The sequence below is a fragment of the Choloepus didactylus genome, chromosome 10, assembly GCF_015220235.1.
Source record: "Choloepus didactylus isolate mChoDid1 chromosome 10, mChoDid1.pri, whole genome shotgun sequence".
Taxonomy (NCBI): domain Eukaryota; kingdom Metazoa; phylum Chordata; class Mammalia; order Pilosa; family Megalonychidae; genus Choloepus; species Choloepus didactylus.
This window is the reverse complement of record NC_051316.1, coordinates 117,539,189-117,561,436: the sequence shown is the minus strand read 5'-3', so window position 1 is coordinate 117,561,436 and position 22,248 is coordinate 117,539,189. Positions and strand designations below refer to the sequence as shown.

Sequence of the window (22,248 nt, the reverse complement as noted above, 5' to 3'; positions counted from 1 at the left end):
TTGAGGAGTTCCCATTTATCTATTTTTTCTTTTGATGCTTGTGCTTCAGATGTAAAGTCTAGGAAGTGGCCGCCTAATACAAGGTCTTGAAGATGTTTCCCTACATTATCTTCTAGGAATTTTATGGTATACTGTCTTTTATATTGAGATCTTTGATCCACTTTGAGTTAATCTTTGTGTAGGGTGTGAGGTAGGGGTCCTCTTTCATTCTTTTGGATATGGATATCCAACTCTCCCAGCCCCATTTGTTGAAAAAACTATTATGACCCAGTTCAGTGGCTTTGGGGGTCTTATCAAAGATCAGTCGGCCGTAGATCTGGGGGTCTATCTCTGAATTCTCAATTTGATTCCATTGATCAGTATGTCTATCTTTGTGCCATACCATGCTGTTTTGACAACTGTGGCTTTATAATAAGCTTCAAAGTCAGGGAGTGTTAAGTCCTCCCACTTTGTTTTTCTTTTTTAGAATGTTTTTAGCAATTTGAGGCATCTTCCCTTTCGAAATAAATTTGATTACTAGCTTTTCCAAGTCTGCAAAGTAGGTTGTTGGAATTTTGATTGGGATTGCATTGAATCTGTAGATGAGTTTGGGTAGAATGGACATCTTAATGACATTTAGCCTTCCTTTCCATGAACATGGGATATTTTTCCATCTTTTAAGGTTCCCTTCTATTTCTGTTAGTAGAGTTATGTACTTTTCTTTGTATAGGTCTTTTACATCTTTGGTTAAGTTTATTCCTAGGTGCTTGATTTTTTTAGTTGGTATTGAAAATGGTATCTTTTTCTTGAGTGTCTCCTCAATTTGTTCATTTCTAGTATATAGAAACATTGCTGACTTATGTGCATTAATCTTGTATCCCATTACTTTGCTAAATTTGTTTATTAACTCTAGTAGCTGTATCATCAATTTCTCAGGGTTTTCCAGATACAAGATCATATCATCTGCCAACAATGACAGTTTTACTTCTTCCTTTCCAATTTGGATGCCTTTTATTTCTTTGTCTTGCCAGATTGCCCTGGCTAGCACTTCTAGCACAATGTTGAATAACACTGGTGACAGCGGGCATCGTTGTCTTCTTCCTAATCTTGGAAGAAAGGCTTTCAGTCTCTCACCATTGAGTACTATGCTGGCTGTGGGTTTGTCATATATGTTCTTAATCATATTGAGGAAGTTTCCTTCAACTCCTACCTTTTGAAGTGTTTTTATCTAAAACGGATGTTGGATTTTGTCAAATGCTTTTTACAGCATTGTTCTAGTTCACTAATGCTGCCGAAATGCAAAACACCAGAGATGGATTGGCTTTTATAAAAGGGGGTTTATTTGGTTACACAGTTACAGTCTTAAGGCCATCAAGTGTCCAAGGTAACACATCAGCAATTGGGTACCTTCACTGGAGGATGGCTAATGGTGTCCGGAAAACCTCTGTTAGCTGGGAAGGCACGTGGCTGGCATCTGCTCCAAAGTTCTGGTTTCAAAATGGGTTTCTCCCAGGACGTTCCTCTCTAGGCTGCAGTTCCTGAAAAACATCACTGTTGGTTGCACTTGGAATATTTGTCCTCTCTCAGCTTCTCCGGAGCAAGAGTCGGCTTTCAAATGGCCATTTTCAAACTGTCTCTCATCTGCAGCTCCTGTGCTTTCTTCAAAGTGTCCCTCTTGGCTGTAGCAAGCTCATTCCTTCTGTCTGATCTTATGTATTGTGCCAGTAACTTAATTTAGACCCACCCCAATTGGCGGGCCAACACCTCCATGGAAATTATCCAATCAGAGTCATCACCCACAGTTGGGTGGGGTGCATTTCCATGGAAACGCTCAAAGAATTTCAATCTAATTAACACTGATACGTCTGCCCACACAAGATTACATCAAAGATAATGGTGTTTGGGGGACATAATACATTCAGACTGGCACAAGCATCTATTGAGATGATCATTTGGTTTTTCTCTTTTGATTTGTTAATGTGATGTAATAACTGATTGACTTTCTTATGTTGAACCATCCTTGCATGCCTGGAATGAACCCCACTTGGTCATGGTGTATGATTTTTTTAATGTGTCTTTGGATTCGATTTGCAGGTATTTTGTTGAGAATTTTTCATCTTTATTCATTAGGGAGATAGGCCTGTAGTTTTCCTTTTTTGTGGTATCTTTGCCTGGTTTTGGTATTAGATTGATGTTAGCTTCATAAAATGAGTTAGGTAGTGTTCCATTTTCTTTGATGTTTTGAAAGAGTTTAAGTAAGATTGGTGTCAGTTCTTTTTGGAAAGTTTGGTAGGATTCCTCTGTGAAGCCATCTGGCCCTGGGCATTTATTTGTGGGAAGATTTTTGATGACTGATTGGATCTCTTTGCTTGTGATTGGTTGGTTGAGGTCTTCTGTTTCTTTTCTAGTCAGTCTAGGTTTTTCATATGTTTCCAGGAAATTGTCCATTTCCTCTGCATTATCCAGTTTGTTGGCATACAGTTGTTCATAATATCCTCTTATAATTTTTTTAATTTCTTTGGGATCCGCAGTAATGTCACCTTTCTCATTCATTATTTTGTTTATATGGGTCTTCTCTCTTTTTGATTTTGTCAGTCTAGCTAGGGGCTTGTCAATCTGGTTGATCTTCTCAAACAACCAACTTTTGGTGTTATTTATCCTCTCTGTTTTTTTTTTTTTGTTCTCCATGTCATTTATTTCTGCTTTAATCCTTGTTATTTCTTTTCTTCTACTTGGTTTAGGATTGGTTTCCTGTTCATTTTCTAGCTTCTTCAGTTGATCCATTAGTTCTTTGATTTTGGCTCTTTCTTCCCTTATAATATATGCATTTAGTGCTATAAATTTTCCCTTAGTACCAATTTTGCTGCATCCCATAGATTTTGGTATGTTGTTTTTTCATTTTCATGTGTGTCTATATATTTAGCAGTTTCTCTTGCTATTTCTTCTTTAACCCACTGATTGTTTAGGAGCGTGTTGTTTAACCTCCAGGTATTTATGAATTTTCTAAGTCTATGATGGTTATTGACTTCTAATTGTATTCCACTGTGGTCAGAGAATGTGCTTTGAATAATTTAAATTTTTTTTTAATTTATTGAGGCTTATGTCCTAGCATATGATCTGTTCTGGAGAAAGTTCCATGAGCACTAGAGAAGAATGTCCTGGTGATTTGGGTTGTAATGTTCTATATATGTCTGTTAAATCCAGTTCATTTATCAGATTGTTTAAGTTTTCAATTTCCTTATTGGTTTTCTGTCTGGTTGATCTATCTATAGGAGGAGTGGTGTGTTGAAGTCTCCCACAATTATTGTGGAAACATCAATTGCTTCCTTTAGTTTTGCCAGTGTTTCTCTCATGTATTTTGTGGTACCTTGATTGGGTGCATAAACATTTATGATTGTTATTTCTTCTTGTTGAATTGCTCCTATTATTAGTATGTAGTAGCCTTCTTTGTCTCTCATATTATCTTTGTATTGAAAGTCTATTTTATGTGAGATTAATATTGCTACTCCTGCTTTCTTTTGGCTGTAGCTTGCATGGAATATTTTTTTCCATCCTTTCACTTTCAATTTCTTTGTGTCCCTGTGTCTAAGATGAGTCTCTTGTATGCAACATATTGATGGTTCATTTTTTTTGATCCATTCTGCAAATCTGTATCTTTTAATTGGGGAGTTTAATCCATTTACTTTCAACATTATTACTGTGAAGGCATTTCTTGAATCAGCCATCTTATCCTTTGGTTTATATTTGTCAGATATATTTTTTTCCCTCTCTCTCTTAATGTCCTTTAACATACCCATACTGAATCTCTTTAGTACTGAACCTTTCTCCATCTCTCTGTCTCCTTTCTTAGTTTCTCTGTCACTTGGGCTCTCTTTAGTATCTCCAGTAGGGCAGGTCTCTTGTTAGCAAATTCTCTCAGCATTTGTTTCTCTGTGAAAAATTTAAGCTCTCCCTCAAATTTGAAGGAGAGCTTTGCTGGATAAAGGATTCTTGGTTGGAAATTTTTCTTTCTCAGAATTTTAAATATGTCATGCCACTGCCTTCTCACCTCCATGGTGGCTGCTGAGTAGTCACTACTTAGTCTTATGCTGTTTAATTTGTATGTGGTGAATTGCTTTTCTCTTGCTGCTTTCGGAACTTGCTCTTTCTCTTCTGTATTTGACAGTGTGATCAGACTATGTCTCAGAGTGTGTTTATTTGGATTTATTCTATTTGGAGTTCGCTGGGCATTTATGATTTATGTATTTATGTTGTTTAGAAGATTTGGGAAGTTTTCCCCAATGATTTCTTTGAATACTCTTCCTAGACCTTTACCCTTCTCTTCCCCTTCTGGGACACCAATGCATCTTATATTTGGACGTTTTATTTTATCTGTCATATCCCTGAGGTCCATTTCGATTTTTTCCCCATTCTTTCTTTTGTTCTTTCATTTTCCATTCTGTGGTCCTCGAGGTCACTGATTTATTTTTCGGCTTCCTCTAGTCTTGTACTATGAGTATGCAGAATCTTTTTAATTTGGTCGACAGTTTCTTTTATTTCCATAAGATCATCTATTTTTTTATTTACTCTTGAAATTTCTTCTTTATGCTCTTCTAGGGTCTTCTTCATGTCCTTTGTATCCTGTGCCATGCTCTTCTTCATGTCCTTTATATCCTGTGTCATGGTCTCGTTGTTCATCTTTAGTTCTTTGATTAATTGCTGCAAGTACTGTGTCTCCTCTAATCTTTTGATTTGGGTGCTTGGGCTTGGGTTATCCATATCATCTGGTTTTTTCATATGCTTTCAAATTTTCTGTTGTTTTTGGCCTCGTGGCATTTGCTTAACTTGATTGGGTTCTTTTAGGATTTGTAGACCAATTAAAACCCTTATCTCTAATTTGTCAGATCTACAGCTTCATGGAGTACACTTTCTCTTACTAACCAGCAGGTGGCGTCCGCGAGCGACCTATTCCCCTCAAGCCCATTCTCCCCCACTTTGTCTTTGTTGTGAGTGGGGGTGTGAGTCTTGTAGGGTCCAACTGGTGCACCAAGGTTGCATGTGTAGTTGGTGTTGCCAGCCCTGTTATGGGGCGTGTGTCTGAGTGGTTAGGGAGGGGGGGGGCGACTTTAATAATCAAATCTCCCTGTGTTCCTAGAGATTTAAAGCTTTTGCAATAATCTAATCCTTCAGTTCAGTCTTGCCACAGTTCGTCTCTGTCCCTGACCCACAAGTCTTTGGTATTGGCGTATGGTCCCTGGGACTTGCAAGTTGGTCCCTCTTCCAGGCTGTGCACTCCTAGGTCCTCTGTTGAGAGATTACTGTGCTATGTCACAGGTGAGCACCATTCCTCAAGGGAGGTTCTGGGCTGCAGGGCTGTGTAGGGGCGTTCCCAGTCTGCTGAAATGATGGCTCAATGGGGCGTGTTAATTTCCCCCTTTACACACAGCTCTGCCTTCCCAACTCTGGGACAATTAGCTGAGGATGCGGGAAAGGCTAATGTCCATGCCCAATTTTGTGGTGTGTGCATGTGTTATTGGAAACACTTCCCGTCACACTGGGTTGTTTGGGGCAGCTCTGGGCTGTGGAGCTGGTGCCGGGCAGGAGCATTCCCAGCCCACTGAGAAGATGGCTGTAAGGGGATGCCCCCCTTTTCTTGGGAAGTTGTGGTGTTTAGCAAATTTTCTCAGCCACTGGATTTATTGCCTTGTGTATCAGAGCTCTCTTAGCTCTGCTCTTGTCTGGACCCAAATTGCAAGTCTTTGAGGCTTTCTGTAATGGGCGTCTTTTTTTTCTTTTTTCCTGTATCCATTTTTTTGTTTTTTATTCACATACCATACAATCATCCATGGTATACAATCAACTGTTCACAGTATGATCATATAGTTATGCATTCATCACCACAGTCTATTTCTGAACATTTTCTTTACATCAGAAAGAATCAGAATAAGAATAAAAAATAAAAGTAAAAAAAGAACACCCAAATCATCTCCCATCCCACCCTATTTGTCATTTAGTTTTTGTCCCCACTTTTCTACCCATCCATCCACACACCAGAGAAAGGGAGCATGATCCACAAGGCCTTCACAATCACACTGTCACCCCTTGTAATCTACATTATTATACAGTTGTCTTCAGGAATCCAGACTACTGGGTTGGAGTTTGGTAGTTTCAGGTATTTACTTCTAGCTATTCCAATACATTAAAACCTAAGAGGTGTTATCTATATAGTGCATAAGAATGTCCACCAGAGTGACCTCTCGACTCCACTTGAAATCTCTCAGCCACTGAAAGTATTTCGTCTCATTTTGCATTCCCCTTTTGGTTTAGAAGATATTCTCAATCCCACGATGCCGGGTCCAGATTCATCCCCGAGAGTCATATCCTGCGTTGCCAGGGAGATTTACACCCCTGGAGTTGGGTCCCATGTAGAGGGGAGGGCAGTGAGTTCAACTGCCAAGGTGGCTCAGTTAGAGAGAGAGAGGGCCACATCTGAGCAACAAAGAGGTACTCAGGGGGAGACTCTTAGGCACAATTATATGCAAGTTTAGCCTCTCCTTTGCAGTAATGAGCCCCACAAGGGCAAATCCCATGAGAGGGCTTGGCACATCACACCACCAGTCTGTAATGGGCTTCTTAGAGTAATTGTTTTAGAAAAAGAGAAAAAGATTAAAAAAAAAAAAAAAAAAAAAAAAAAAAGGATGGGCCCAAACTGGCTCTTCAGACAAAGAAACTTGCCTTCTGTATTTGCATATGAGCCTGACTCTGCCTGAGTCCTGCCCTTCCCTGTTCTATGTTCACCAGAACTCCAAAAGCTCTCTGCTTTTGTATGTGGGTTTTCCTCGCTGTTTTTGCTATCCCTATCTCCTCTCCTCCGGGCTGACTGCTCTCAGATTCTCCAGTGTCTGGTCTCAGTCTGTCTACGTTTGGAGTTTGGATCAGTAGAATGAGTTTCCGATAAGAGCCGCAACTGCAGTTCTCCCTCCTCGTTCCCAGCACTGACGGCCCCTCCTCCCACAGGACTGAGCCTGGCAGGGAGGGGCACAGGTCTCCTGGCCACAAAAACTTACAGATTTCGCTGATCTCAGCTGTTCCATGCATTCATGAGTGTTCTATGAAGTATGCCCAAAGTCACATTGCTCTGTGGTGTCCAGTCCATGCAGTTCCTGTCTTTCTACCTACTGCCCTGGAGGAGTAACTAAAACCTACACCTCACCACGCTACCATCTTGCCCCACCTCCCCTAATCTATTTTTAAACATTTTCCTTACATCAGAAAGAATCAGAATAAGAATAAAAAATAAAAGTAAAAAAGAACACCCAAATCATCCCCCCCATCCCACCCTATTTTCCATTTAGTTTTTGTCCTCATTTTTCTACTCATCCATCCATACACTAGATAAAGGGAGTGCTATACACAGGGTTTTCACAATCACACTGTCACCCCTTATAAGCTACATTGTGATACAATTGTCTTCAAGAGTCCGGACTACTGGGTTGGAGTTTGATAGTTTCAGGTATTTACTTCTAGCTATTCTAATACATTAAAACCTAAGAGGTGTTATCTATATAGTGCATAAGAATATCCACCAGAGTGACCTCTTGACTCTATCTGAAATCTCTCAGCTGCTGAAACTCCATTTCGTTTCATTTTGCATCCCCCTTTTGGTCAAGAAGATATTCCCAATCCCATGATGCCAGGTGCGGATTCATCCCCAGGAGTCATATCCTGTGTTGCCAGGGAAATTTACACCCCTGGGAGTCAGTTCCTGCTGAGGTGGCTTAGCTAGAGAGAGAGAGAGAGGGCCACATTCTGAGCAACAAAGAGGTACTCAGGGGGAGACTCTTAGGCATAATTATATGCAAGCTTAGCCTCTCCTCTGCAGTAATGAGCTGCATAAGGGCAAGTCCCATGATAGAGGGCTCAGCACATCGAACCGCCATTCCTCAATGTTTGTGACAACATTAGCATCAGTCCAGGTGAGGAAGCCCAACACCTCTGCATTTTTCCCCAGCTCCTCAGGGGTCTCTGCAAATATATTTTTATTCTCTGCCCAAATTACTTTGGGATGGGTCACTATTTTACTCTAACCTATACAAACGTACCATATCTCACTTCCCATTCAAAGTTCCATGTAATTGTGGTGTTTGAACAAACTGACTGTAGAGTTATACTGTTTAGAAAACACAGATCCCACACCAAATAGACATCTCTTCCCTTGGTCTCATGTGGCATTTGAAGTTTTAAAACACAGTCAGTTTCAGCCTTTGCCCTTTGGCCTGGTTTGCCCTAGTCTTATCCAGATGTGCTTCATTCATATCGCTAATTGAAGTCTGCACTCTTTTTCAGCTTTTTTTTTTTTTTTTAAACAGTTGCTGTATGTGCTAATATTGACATTCATATCTGCCGAGCTTTAGCTCTGAGTTTCATATGTCACACAGATACCCAAAGTTCCAGAGACCTGATACCCAGTGTTCCAGAGACCAATCAGGTTATACACCAAGGGATCAGCATCTCAAAGTTTGGAGATAGCCATTACAATTCAGGAAGAGATTTGACTACTGTAAGAGCTTACAATCTAGGGACAATTACAATAATCATTCCCCTGTTAGGCTGTGCTCTAAGATTCAATTCTGAGTTTACACATTGTCGTTAGTCCGTATTGGTAAGGCATTATAGTGTTTGCCTTTGTCTCGGGTGTACTTCACTCAGAATGCTGTCTACAGGATCCATTTACCTCATTGCATGTCTCACAGCTTCACTCCTCGTAGTTGCTCAATATTGCATTGTATGCATACACCACAGTTCACCATTCTGTTCCTCAGTCTGTGTACACTTAGGCCACCTCTACCCATTGTAAATCGTGAATAATGCCTCCATGAACACCATTGTGCAAATGTCCATTCATGTCTCTGCTATCAGATATTCGAATTACATACCCCATAATGAGGTTGCAGGACCTTATGGCCCCCACATACTTAGCTTTTTGTGGAACCACCACACTGACCTCCAGAAAGGCTACACCATACTGCCTGCTCATCAACAGTAGATAGGTACATCCCTCTCTCCTTGTTTTCTCCAACACTTTTATTCCTATTTATATTTTTTCCTACAATTTTATAGTTATATTCGCATACCATACATTTATCCACAGTGTACAGTCAGTTGTTCATGGTATCACTATAAAGTTTTACATTTATCATCATAATCAGCACTTGAACATATTGGTTACTACAAAAAAAGAAAGTGTTTTTTTTTTTGTTTTTTTTTTAAGCAAATAATAAAAAAGATGATAAAAAGAAAAATAACATGTCATATAATACAATATAATAGTAAGGACAAAAAACAGCACCGCTACTAAGAATCCCATATTCCTCCCTTATATCCCCCTCTCATACACATTTAGCTTTGGTATATAGCCTTTGTTACATTTAATGGAAGCATATTACAATGTTACTGTTGACCATAGACTCTAGTTTGCTTTGACTATGTTTTTTCCCAAATGCCATCCCTTTTTCAAAACTCTGCATGGCTGACAGTCATTTGTTCTCCCACATGGAAGAACATTTTTATATTTGTACATATAGTGACAGTCATTGGCCACTCCAGTTTTTGCCAAGTTATACAGTCCCAGTGTTTATCATCTATCTTTACCTCTGGTGTCATATATTTTCCTATCCCACCTCTTTCAGCTTTACTCACAGACATCTTTGTTCAGTGTACTTACAATATTGTGCTACCATCACACAGTATTATGCTATCTATTTCTGGATCTATACAATAAATCCTGCTGAACATTCTGTAGTCCTTCAGCATCAAAGGCCCGCTCTCTACCCTCTTTCTGTGTCCTGGTAGCCTGTGTTGTCAGCTTTTAACTCTCAAAGTTTGTTCATTAATGTTTGTTCATCTTAGTGAGACCATACAGTATCTGTCCTTTTGTTTCTGGCTAACTTCACTCAACATCATGTCCTCAAGGTTCATCCACGTTATTATATGTTCCATGTCTTTGTTCTGTGTTACAGCTGCATAATATTCCATTATGTGTACATACCACAATTTGTTTATCCACTCATCCGTTGATGGACATTTGGGCTGTTTCCATCTCTTGACAATCATGAATAATGCTGTAATAAACGTCAGTTTACAAATGTCCATTTTTGTGTTAACTTTCAGTACCTCTGAGTATATACCTAGCAATGGAATAGCTGGGTCATGTGGCAAATCTATACTTAGCTTTCTGAGGAACCTCCACACTGTCTTCCAGAGTGGTTGCACTGTTCTACATTCCTACCAGCAATGAGTAAGTGTGCCTCTTCCTCTACATCCTTTCCAGCACTTGTAATTTTCTGGTTTTTTGAATAATGGCTATTCTGGTAGGTGTGAGATGATAGCTCATTGTTTGATTTGCATTTCCCTAATAGCAAGTGAAGTTGAGCATTTTTTCATATGTTTTTGAGCCATTGGTATTTCCTCTTCAGAAAAGTGTCTATGTCTTTTGCCCATTTTTAAATTGGGTTGTTTGTCTTTCTGTTGTTGAGTTGTAGGATCCCTCTATATATTCTGGATATTAAACCCTTATCTGATATGTGGTTTCGAAATATCATCTCCCATTGTGTAGGCTGCCTTTTTACTTTTATGACAAAGTCCTTTGATGTACAAAAGTGTTTAATTTTAAGGAGATCCCATTTGTCTATTTGTTCTTTGGTTGCTCACGCTTTGGGTGTAAGGTCTAGGAAACCACCTCCTGTCACAAGATCTTTAAGATATTGCCTACATTTTCTTCTAAGAGTCTTATGGTCTTAGTGCTAATGTTTAGGCCTTTGATCCATTTTGAGTTAATTTTTGTATAAGGTGTGAGATAGGAGTCCTCTTTCATTCTTTTGGAAATTGGATATCCAGTTCTCCAAACAGCATTTATTGAAGAGGCTGCTCTGTCCTAGTTGCTTTGACTTGACTGCCTTTTCAAAGATCAGTTGTTCGTAGATGAAAGGGTCTACTTCTGAACACTCAGTTCAATTCCATTGGTCGGTATATCTGTCCTTACGCCAGTACCATGGTGTTTTAACCACTGTAGCTTTGTAATATGTTTCAAAGTCAGGTAATGTGAGACCTCCCACTTTGTTCCTCTTTTTCAAGATATTTTTGGCTATTTGGGGTGCATTGCCCTTCCAAATAAATTTGGTTATTGGTTTTTCTGTTTCTGTAAAGTAAGTTGTTGGGATTTGAATTGGTATTGCATTGAATCTATAAATCAGTTTAGGTAAAATTGGCATCTTATCTATATTTAGTCTTCCAATCCATGAACAAGGTATGTTCTTCCATTTTTTTAGGTCCTGTCAGTTCCTTTTAGCAGTTTCTTATACTTTTCTGTGTAAAGGTCTTTTGTGTCCTTGGTTAAGTTTATTCCTAAATATGTGATTCTTTTGGTTGCTATTGTAAATGGAATTTTTTTTCTTGATTTACTCTTGTCACACATTCCTTATGTATAGGAACACTACAGATTTTTGCATGTTGATTTTGTAGCCTGCCACTTTGCTGTATTCATTGACTAGTTCTAGTAGTGTTGCTGTAGATTTTTCTGGATTTTCTACATACAGAATCATGTCATCTGCAAACAGTGAAAGTTTTACTTCTTCCTCTCCAATTTGGATGCCTTTTATTTCTTTTTCTTGCCGAATTGCTCTAGTTAGCACTTCCAGCACAATTTTGAATAACAGTGTTGACAGTGGGCATCCCTGTCTTGTTCTTGATCTTAGAGGGAAAGATTTCAGTCTCTCTCCATTGAGTATGATGTTAGCTGTGGGTTTTTCATATATTGCCTTTATCATATTGAGAAAGTTCCCTTCTATTCCTATCCTTTGAAGTGTTTTCATCGGGAAAGGATGTTGAATTTTGTCACATGCCTTTTCTGCATCGATTGAGATGATCATGTGGTTCTTCTGCTTTGATTTATTGATGTGGTGTATTACATTAATTGGCTTTCTTCTGTTGAACCAGCCTTGCATACCTGGAATAAATCCCACCTGGTTGTAGTGTATAATTCTTCTAATTTGCTGCTGGATTCAATTTACAAGTATTTTGTTGAGAATTTTTGCATCTATATTCATTAAAGAGATTGGTCTATAATTTATTTTTTTTGTAGTATTTTTTGTCTGATTTTGGTATTAGGGTGATGTTGGCTTCATAGAATGAGTTAGGTAGCTTTCCCTCTTCTTCAGTTTTTTTGAAGCATTTGAGCAGGATTGGTACTAATTCTTTCTTGAATGCTTGGTAGAATTCACATGTGAAGCCATCTGGTCCTGGGCTTTTCCTTTTTGGGAGCTTTTTGATGACTGACTCAATCTCTTTACTTGTGATTGGTTTGTTGAGGTCATCTATTTCTTCTTGAGTCAGTGTTGGTTGTTTGTGCTTTTCTAGGAAGTTGTCCATTTCATCTATGTTGTCTAGTTATTAGCATATAGCTGCTCATAGTATCTTCTCATTATCTCCTTAATTTCTGCAGGGTCAGTAGTAATGTCTCCTTTCCCATTTCTGATTGTATTTATTGCATCTGCTCTCTCTTTTTTTTTTGTTAGCTCAGCTAACATTCCATCAATTTTATTGATTTTCTCAAAGAACCAAACTTCTGGTTTTGTTGATTCTCTCTATTGTTTTCCTGTTCTCATTTTCATTTATTTCTGCTCTAATCTTTGTTATTTCTTCCCTTCTGTTTGCTTTGGGGTTAATTTGCTGTTCTTTCTCCAATTCCTCCAGGTGAACAGTTAATTCTTCAATTTTTGCTCTCTGTTTTCTTTTAATATAGGCATTTAGAGCAATAAATTTCCCTTTCAACATTGCCTTTGCTGCATCCTGTAAGTTTTGATATGTTGTGTTTTCATTGTCATTTGCCTCAAGGTATTTACTAATTTCACTTTTAATTTCTTCCTTTACCCACTGGTTTTCTAAGAAGGTGTTCTTTAGCCTCCATATATTTGTGAATTTTATGACCTTCTGCCTGTTACTTATGTCCAACTTCATTCCATTATGGTCTGAGAAAGTGTTTTTTATAATATCAATATTTTTAAATTTGTTGAGACTTCCTTTGTGATCCAACATGTAGCCTATCTTAGAGAATGTTCCATGAGTACTTGGGAAAAAAGTGTATCCTGCTGTTGTTGGATGTAGTGTTCTGTAAATGTCTGTCAAGTCTAGTTCATTTATTGTACAATTCATCATCTCCGTCTCTTTATTGATCCTCTGTCTAGATGTTCTATCCATTGATAAGAGCAGTGTATTGAAGTCTCCACCTATTATAGTAGAGGTGTCTACTTCTCCTTTCAGTGATCTCAGTGTTTGCCTCATGAATTTGGGGGCATTCTGGCTTGGTGCATAAGTATTTATAGTTGTTATGTTTTCTTGATGAATTGACCCTTTTTTAAATATATAGGGTCCTTCTTTGTCCTTTTGATTGTTTTACTTTGAAGTCTAATTTGTCTGATATTAATATAGCTACTCATACTTGTTTCTGGTTGTTGTTTGCATGAAATATCTTTTTCCAACCTTTCACTTTCAGTCTATTTTTGTCCTTGTGTCTAAAGTGAGTTTCTTGTAGACAGCATATAGATGGGTCCTGTTTTTTAATCCATTCTGCCAGTCTGTGTCTTTTTATTGGAGAGTTTAATTCATTAACATTTAGTATTATTGCTGTAAGGGCAGTACTTTCTTCTACCATTTTGTCATTTGGATTTTATGTGTCATATTTTGTTTTTTCCTCTCTCTGCTTTTTTCCTGATAATCTTCATTTCTGCCATCTTCTCCAACTCTCTCTCTCCTGTCTTTTCCTATCAGCCTGTAGCACTCCCTTTGAAGTATTTCTTGTAGCGCTGGTCTCTTATTCACAATCCCTCTCAGTGTCTTTTTGTCTGAAAATATTTTAATCTATCCCTCATTTTTGAAGGACAGTTTTGCTGGATATAGAATTATTAGTTGACAGTTTTATCTTTCAGGGTCTTAAATATATCATGCTACTGTCTTCTCGCCTCCATGGTTTCTGTGGAGAAATCTGTATATAGTCTTATGGAGCTTCCCTTGTATGTGATGGATTGTTTTTCTCTTGCTGCTTTCAGAATTCTCTCTTTGTTTTTGACATTGGACAATCTGATCAGTAAGTGTCTTGGAGTAGGTCTGTTGGGATCTGTTCTGTTTGGGGTACACTGTACTTCTTGAATCTCTAATTTTCTGTCTTTCATAAGAGTTGGGAAGTTTTCAGTGAATATTTCTTCTATTATTCTTTCTGCCCCTTTTCCCCTCTCTTCTCCTTCTGGGATACCCATAACACATACATTCTTGCATTTCATGTTGTCACTCAGCTCCCTAAGACCCTGCTCATATTTTTCCATTTTTTTCACCATCTGTTCTTTGTGTATATGAATTCAAATGTCTTGTCTTCCAGTTCACTGATCCTCTCTTCTGCCTGTTCAAATCTACTGTTGTGTCTCTCCATTGTGTTTTTTCATCTCCACCATTGTGGCCTTCATTCCCATTAGTTCTGCCATTTGTTTTTTCAAGTTTAGGAATTCTTCTTTATGGTCATCCAGTGTCTTCTTTATGTCCTTCATCTTTTTTGCCATATTTTCCTTCAGTACATTGAATTGATTTAGCATTAGTTGCCTCAACTCCTGTACCTTGGTTGACCTATTAGTTTGTTCCTTTGGCTGATCCATATTTTCTTGTTTCCTAGTATGGCTTGTTATCTTAAGTTGCCTAGGTATCTGATTTTCTTGATTAGTTTATTCTGGAGCTCATTTTCACTCTTTTACCTAGGGGCCTCTTCTTGCTTGGCTTTGTTCTCTGACCTCTGTTGTTCAGTTCAACTTATTCTAGACCTCTAACTTAGGTTCTATTTAGTTGATCAGAGTTTTTCACCTCTTGTTTTTCTGTTTCTTGCCCTGCCCCTATGTAGCCTTTTTGTGAAAGGGTCTTCTCAGATATGGTCAACTCCAGTCAGATTTTTCCAGTCTAGAGAGACCTTGTCTCATGAGGAGGGTATGGAGTTTCTCTGAGAATGAGACCCTCCTGTGAGGCCTCTAGAATTGGTGCTTTTCCTCTCCTGTCCAGCAGGTGGTGCTTGCCACTCCGCAGCTCCCCCACCAGTGTAAGGAGGTATGGAGTCTTTAGTTCTCCTGGTGACTCTGATATGGTTGGGGGTATGGCTGACTGAAGCTGGAATCTGAATTCCAGCCCCTGGGGTCTGAGTTCCCAGAACGAGGGCTGCCAGTTGAGCTGGACCTCCCTCCACTCTCCCAACCCTAGGAACTCCAGTTGTCTCCCAGGGGCCCTATTCCTTTCTCCCCTCTCCTCTGTGGGGTGACTCCAGCTTAATTCCTTGGTCAGCATGCATTGCCAGTTAAAGACAGGGGTGGAGACCTTCTTCAGAGGTGAATAATGTTCGCTGCAATCTCAGCTTTTCCTCCGATTCCAAACTTGTGTCCAATATGTGACTGGTCATTGGAGACCCCACAAAAACTGTTTCATGTAGTTCTTGGGTCATTACCAGCTGCTCTAGAGGAGAGACTAAATTCCATGCCTAAACTCTGCCATTTTGCCCTGCCCCTAGTCAGTGGTTTTTGGTATGACACCAAAAGCACAAGCAATGAGGAAAACAAATAGATAAATTGGACTTCATCAAAATTAAAAACTTTTGTGCATCAAAGAACACCTTCAAGAAAGTTAATACACACAACCCACAGATTAGGAGAAAATAGTTGCAGATCTATAGTCTGATAAGAGACTTGTATTCAGAACACATAAGGAACTGTTACAACTGAGCAATAAAAAAAAAACCAAATAACCCAATTAAAAATGGGCAAAGGGCTTTGCCACATCTACTGTGAGAATGAAGACTGCTCTCAGTATCCAGACTGTCAGCATTCCAGAAAATGTTGAATCACGCTGAAGGGACACACAGTTATTGTGAAGGGCCCCAGAGGAGCCCTGCAGAGGGACTTCAATCACATCATTGTAGAACTCATTCTACTTGGGAAGAAAATGAAGAGGCTTCAGGTTGACAAAAGTGGAGAAATAGAAAGGAACTGGCTATGTTTGGCACCATCTGTCATCATGTGCAGAACATAATGAAGGGTGTTACACTGGGCTTCTGTTATAAGATGAGGTCTGTATGCTCACTTTCCCATCAATGTTGTTATTTAGGAGAGTGAGTCTTGTTGAAATCCAAAATTTCTTGAATGAAATATATATCCACAGGGTTCAAAGGAGGCCAGGCATTGGTTGCCCAGTATCTCTAGCCCAGAAAGATGAGTTAATCGTTGAAGTAAATGACACTGAACTTGTATCAAATTCAGCTGCTTTAATTCAGAGGCCGCAAGAGTTAAAAACAAGGATATCAGATATTCTGGGGATGCTATCTCTGTCTCTGAAAAAAGAGTAGTTTAGCAGGCTGATGAATAACATCTAAGAGTTGTCCAGTTATGGAAACAACAAGATGCTGTATTTTAAACATGCAATAAAACTTTTCTGTTGATTTGAGACTTTTTATTTTTTAAAAAAGGACACAGTACTTGAATAGACATTTTTCCAAAGAAGATATGCAATGACCAATAAGCGCATGAAATGATGCTTGAGATCATTAGTCATTAGGGAAATGCAAGCAAAACCACAATGAGATACCTGTTAGGATTGCCATCATCAAAAAGGCAGATAATAAGTGTTGAGGGTATGGGGAAATTGGAACCTTCACACATTTCTGTTAAGAATGTAAAATGGTATAGCTGCTTTAGAAGACAGTTTGGCAGTTCCTCAAAAAGCTAAATACAGAGTTGCCATATGACCCAGAAATTCTATTAGGTATATATCAAAAGAATTGAAAACGTATCCACACAGAAACTTGTACACAAATGTTCATGGTGATATTATTCATAATAGACAAAAAGTAGAAATAATCCAAATGTCTCTCAGTGGATGAGTGGATATACAATAGAATATTAGTCAGCTATAAAAAGGAATACTGATACATTCTACAATATGGATGAACCTTGAAACATTGTGCTAAGTGAGAAGCCAGACACAAAAGGCCACATATTAATGGTTTCATTTTTATGAAATGTCCATAATAGGCAAATTCATAGAGATGAAAAGTAAATTAGTAGTTGCCAGGGGTTGGGAAGAGAGGTAGAGGGACTTGACTGCTAGTGAATATGTGCTTTCTAATTTCTGGAATTAGATAGTGGTGATGGTTGCACAATTCTGTAAATATACTAAAAATCACTGAATTGTAAATTTTAAAAGGGTAAATTTAATGATATATGACTTATAGTTCCATGAAGCAGTTATAAAGAATCTAACTCACTAGGAATGTTACTTTTCCCAAACTCAACAAATTAAACTGCTCAGAAATGCACTCTTTTTTCCAAATATAGGGCTGTGGTGAGTAACAGCTGGCTGTATTGCAGCATTTGCAGTCTGTTTTCAGGATGGAAGATTGCAAAGCTTCCTCTCAGGTTTTTTTTTCTCACCTATCCCTGCGTCTTAAAATTATTGGCTAAGTTACAGAGCTGGTTAGGGGTGACTAATTCTGACTCTACCTTAATGACTCAATATATTCTTCCCTCCCTCCATCCATTTAACAGATATTTACTAAGCAGAGCACTTTCTAGTTACCAAATGCCATGCTAGGCACGGATGATATAAAGATGGATTGGATTTGGTCTCTGCCGTTGACTTCGTGGTTGAGTGAAGGCATAACAGAACCACAGTCAGACTTGGGACACATTTCATTTTTAGGCTGAGATTACTCTAATTGTTCTGCAACATCCTCCATCTATATCTTACAGATACAGAACACATTCAAGACATAGGAAACTTCTTTGATCTTTTAGCTCGGAACATTCTTCCTTTTGTCTTCTAGACCAGCAGATATTCTTTTTTCTGTTACTGTCAGAGTATTTGTGGGGGGAATATCAGGTAAAAATTGATAAAAAGCTCTTTTCCTTTCTGAGTCTCTAGACTTGAATATTATTAAAAAATAATTCAACATTTGAAATTATATATGTTAAGAAAATTGCAGGCACAGGAGCTCTGCAGGCTTGTTGTGAGGGGTAGATAAGAGTAGATAATTCCTATATGGAAGTGTCAGACACAGCACCTGGCACTCAGGAGCTGCTCCATAAATATTATATATCCTAATCACTTTGCCAAAGTCTACAAATACTAATTTCGGTGTGTGGACATAAGTTGAGGTGAGGGATATGGAGCTAAATGAATAAGCCCTGATTCCAAAGAGACAACAAAGAACTTGCTGTTCACTGATGGAAAATAATTATTTCAGCAATGGTGGCCATATATAATTTACCATTTAAAAACTTAATGAACTTATTGCAATTTGTCAGTGTTTTCCACCATAGGTTGTTATGCTATATAATTGTAGCATTCTTAGCTCATGACTATGAAAATGTGTATTGGGCTAATACTTTTTAGTAGTTATGAGCCAATGGTATAATTTGAATCTCATACCTACCCTAAATGTAGTGTTGCATACTAGGCTTTGAATTACTAAAATATTCTTTTATCATCTTCCTAGAATGGAACTAGTTTATCAAAATCCAAAGGAAGCCGAATTGGATTTGACAGCATACAATGGGTATGTATAATAAGCAAAAAATTCCTCAATTCCAATGTTCATTTAGTTCATTTGTTTATATATTCAGTAAGTGTTTGTTGAATGATGACACTGATAATAGCTACCTTAGGAGTGGGAAGGAGGGGGTCGGCCTATGCCAAGTGTTTTACATTCAGCATATCATTTAGTCCTTATGGAAACCTTAATAAAGTCAGTTTATATTGTTATCCTCAATTAGCTTAGAGATATTAAGTTAGTTTGCTAACAAATAGCTGTATCCAGATTCTAAATCTGGTTTTCTGCCTCCAAAAATCTTGTTCACTGAGCTATGGTGCTTCCCCAAATGAATGAATATGTGCATTAGAATTGAACTATGAATAAGGAAATTAATGATCAGGAATAAAAATCTATTCAACATGATTCCTTTATTGGATAAGGAAAACTAGTAATATATATTACATATCCTTGTTTTGTTTTACAAATTTCACAGCCTCCATGTTCGGAAAATATATTTTCTTATCTTTTTCTAACTAAATTTTGAATGAAAAATAATTCTAGGTTACTAATAAGAATTGTATTATCCATGTTAATACACATTACAGAAATGGCCAGACATTTCTCGTGGTTATGCTTCCACCTTTGACTTCTCCGTAAGCAGAGATTTGGAAGGATTTAGATTAGAAGTGGGCTTTCAAAAGGTCAAGTCATAAAGTATTTATAATTTTAGGTCATTGGTGACACCAGCTGGATTTGAACTACTGTTTAAAAGATACAGTTGGGAATGTCCTATCATCAAACTCCTCATCTCCCTAATCTAGAAGTATCAATATGAACTTTTAACTTATTAAAAACAGCAAATGTTCTGCTCTGTGAACTGGGGTAGTCTGAGGAGAAAGGGAAGCATGATATATTTGAAATTTATACTCTCCAGTCATAGTTTAAAGACTCTAGCAGATTAAATAAAAAGGAATATTTTGTGTACTTCTTTCTAATCCTTCCCTACCTCCATCCTACCCTTAAGAAATACACACACCTACTATTTGGACCATGTTTATTGTCCTGTGGGTAAAATAATTTGTTTGGATTTGAAATTTAATATTTAACAGCTAGGAAGTATGCCTGTTTGAAAGTAATGGGTTTTGCCTCCAACCGTTTCTTTCTCTTTCATTCTTGATATAAAGCACTGAAAGCAGTAACCATTAAAAAAAAATAAACTATCAAAATGTAAAACTTGTGCTCATCATAAGACACTATTATGAAAATGAGTAAACATGCCACAAAACATAGATCTGACCAAGGACTGATATTAAGGATATGTAAAGAACTCCTCATAACACGAGTAATAGACTTTTTGCTTATATCCTTTATCAAATTGAGGAAGTACTTTTCTATTCCTAGTTTGCTGAGAATTTTTAATTGTGAATAGGTATTGAATTTTTCAAATGCTTTTTCTATACTGAAACTGTCATAGAGTTTTCCCCCTTTATTCTGTTAGTATGGTGAGTTTCATTGATTGGTTTTTAAATGTTAAACCAAACTTTCATTCCTGCTGTAAACCCTTCCTTGTCATGATGTTTACTTTACTTTTCTGTCTTTTTAAAAATTACTGGTATTGATTTCCTAATATTTTGCTAAGTATTTTTGCATTTATGTTCATGAGGGATAGTGGTCTATAATTTTCTTTTGTTGTAATGTCCTTGGCAGGTTTTGGTATTAGGGCTACCCTGACCTCATAAAATGAGTGAGGAAGTGTTCCTTCTTGCTCAATTTTCTGACAGAGTTTTTGCAGGGTTGGTATAGTTTCTTAAATCTTCAACAGAATTCACCAGTGAAACCATCTGCATCTAGAGTGTTTTGTTTTGTTTTGTTTTGTTGAGGGCAGGTTTTTAATAACAAATTCGTTTTCTTTAATAATTGCATAATGTGCTGCGCTTAAAACAAGTGATGACAGAGTGATCCCTAGCTTTATCTCACCGCTTTTCAACCCTTGTAATTCTTGATACCCTTGTCTATTTTTTATCTCGTATATATTTCTGTAAGTTCCTTCGGATTTTGTGACTAAGAATTTATTGTTAATTTCATGAAGCGCCTTTTGGATAGGCATATTTCCCTTTGAAATTAGTATTGCTTTCATTGAGGTAAGCTTTTAAGTAATAACATAAACCAGTTATTCTGTTTATCTCTGCTACTTTTAGATATTATTTACCCCTAAGTGTGATTTAGTCTGTTTTCATTCTAATTTTGAAATTTGTTTTTTTCAGGAGAGGAACCTACTTAGTATTCAGCAGAATTTTATTTTTAAATATTGCAGTATTATTGGAAAATGAAATTATGGGAACGATCAGGCAGAAGTTGTATTTTTGCCTCAGTCTTTTGTTTAGGAAGGTTACTCAGCAGTATTACAAATGCAAATAAAGTAGCAACACAGTTGAGTTTTGGTTTTGACAAGGTCGACATGACTGATTTTTAAAAGCTGACCGATCTAGTGTTTACTTTCCCACTATTGCTTGAGAAGATTTAGCTAATACCAGGAGAATAATTTATAAGCCCAAGCAGAGTTTTCATCTCAGCTACAACGTCCTCTGTGAAGATTTTCTTATCCCTTTGGGTGACAGTTAATTAGTAGCTTGTTGTTCTGTACTTTTACAATATGTTATATAGATTTTTATTGACATATCTCACCTTATATTATAAATATTTGTTCATCTTTCTTAGTAGACTGGACTTCTTGAGAGCAGGGACTGTATTTATTTGCTTTTTTTTTTTTATCACAGTGATGAGCATGGTAACTATTGAGTTAACACTATATACATTTGTATAACATTAATGAATAAATAATATAACAGATGTTGTATTGGACTAGTGGAATTAAGGGGATTCTTTTCTTCTTAAACAGCGTACAGTTAAAAAATTTATTACGCTAACATCCAGCCAAAATGTACCAGTGTTCCTTATTGATCCTTTGATTCTGGGATTGATTAATAAAAACTTTGAACAAGTCAAAAATACTTCTCATGACACTGCTTCAGAATGCAAGTTTTTCTGTGTTCCAAGAGACTTTACTGCATTTGCACTACAATATCACCTGTGGAAGAATGAGGTAAGATGATTTGCTTTCAGATCTTGGAATATGTATCTTTTACTAAATAGAAGGAATTAAATTAGTTTCAAATGTAAAACATTTAATTTTCTTAAAGACTTTTATAAGTTGTTTCAGGAATATTTTCAGCTACAAATAACAGAGCACAATTAACAATGACTTAAGCAAACAAGGGATTTATTTTTCTCATGTAACAAGAGGTTAAAAGTTAGTGGCTGTTGGTATTAGTTCAGCTGCCCAGAGATGTCAGGGATTGTATCTTTGAAGTTCTTTCTTCATTTCCCTCCTGGTCACAAGATGTTGTCATAGCTCCAGGCATCACTTACATGGCTGAGAAGATGAGAGAAAGGGATGGTGACACCATCTGTTGAAGATTTTCTCAAGCTTCTGGTAAACTACTGCTTATATCTCATTGTCCAGAACTGTAATCCTATGTCTACTAGTTGTGAGGGAAGCTGAAAAAACGGTATTTATCATTTCCATCAGTGTAGAGAGTCAAGTAGGAAGGAAGTTTGGTGATGATTTTTTAGTATCTGCCATGTAAGGTATACATGAAGGTAGTATCCCTAGTCCATAGCAC

General features: G+C 37.5%; 1 protein-coding gene across 9 annotated transcripts in view; it reads left to right on the top strand.

Annotated features, from left to right (window-relative positions):
* Positions 1-22,248, top strand: part of FKTN (fukutin) — a 111,786-nt gene that overhangs the window by 36,856 nt on the left and 52,682 nt on the right. For all 9 annotated transcript variants that reach the window (XR_005210666.1, XM_037797653.1, XM_037797650.1 and 6 more), the window contains 2 exons: positions 18,530-18,589; positions 21,465-21,668. Coding sequence is in view for 7 of the 9 variants with exons in the window: in XM_037797653.1 (XP_037653581.1) it covers positions 18,530-18,589; positions 21,465-21,668 (264 nt within the window). In the remaining 2 variants the exon portion in view is untranslated. The remainder of the gene's footprint in view (positions 1-18,529; positions 18,590-21,464; positions 21,669-22,248) is intronic.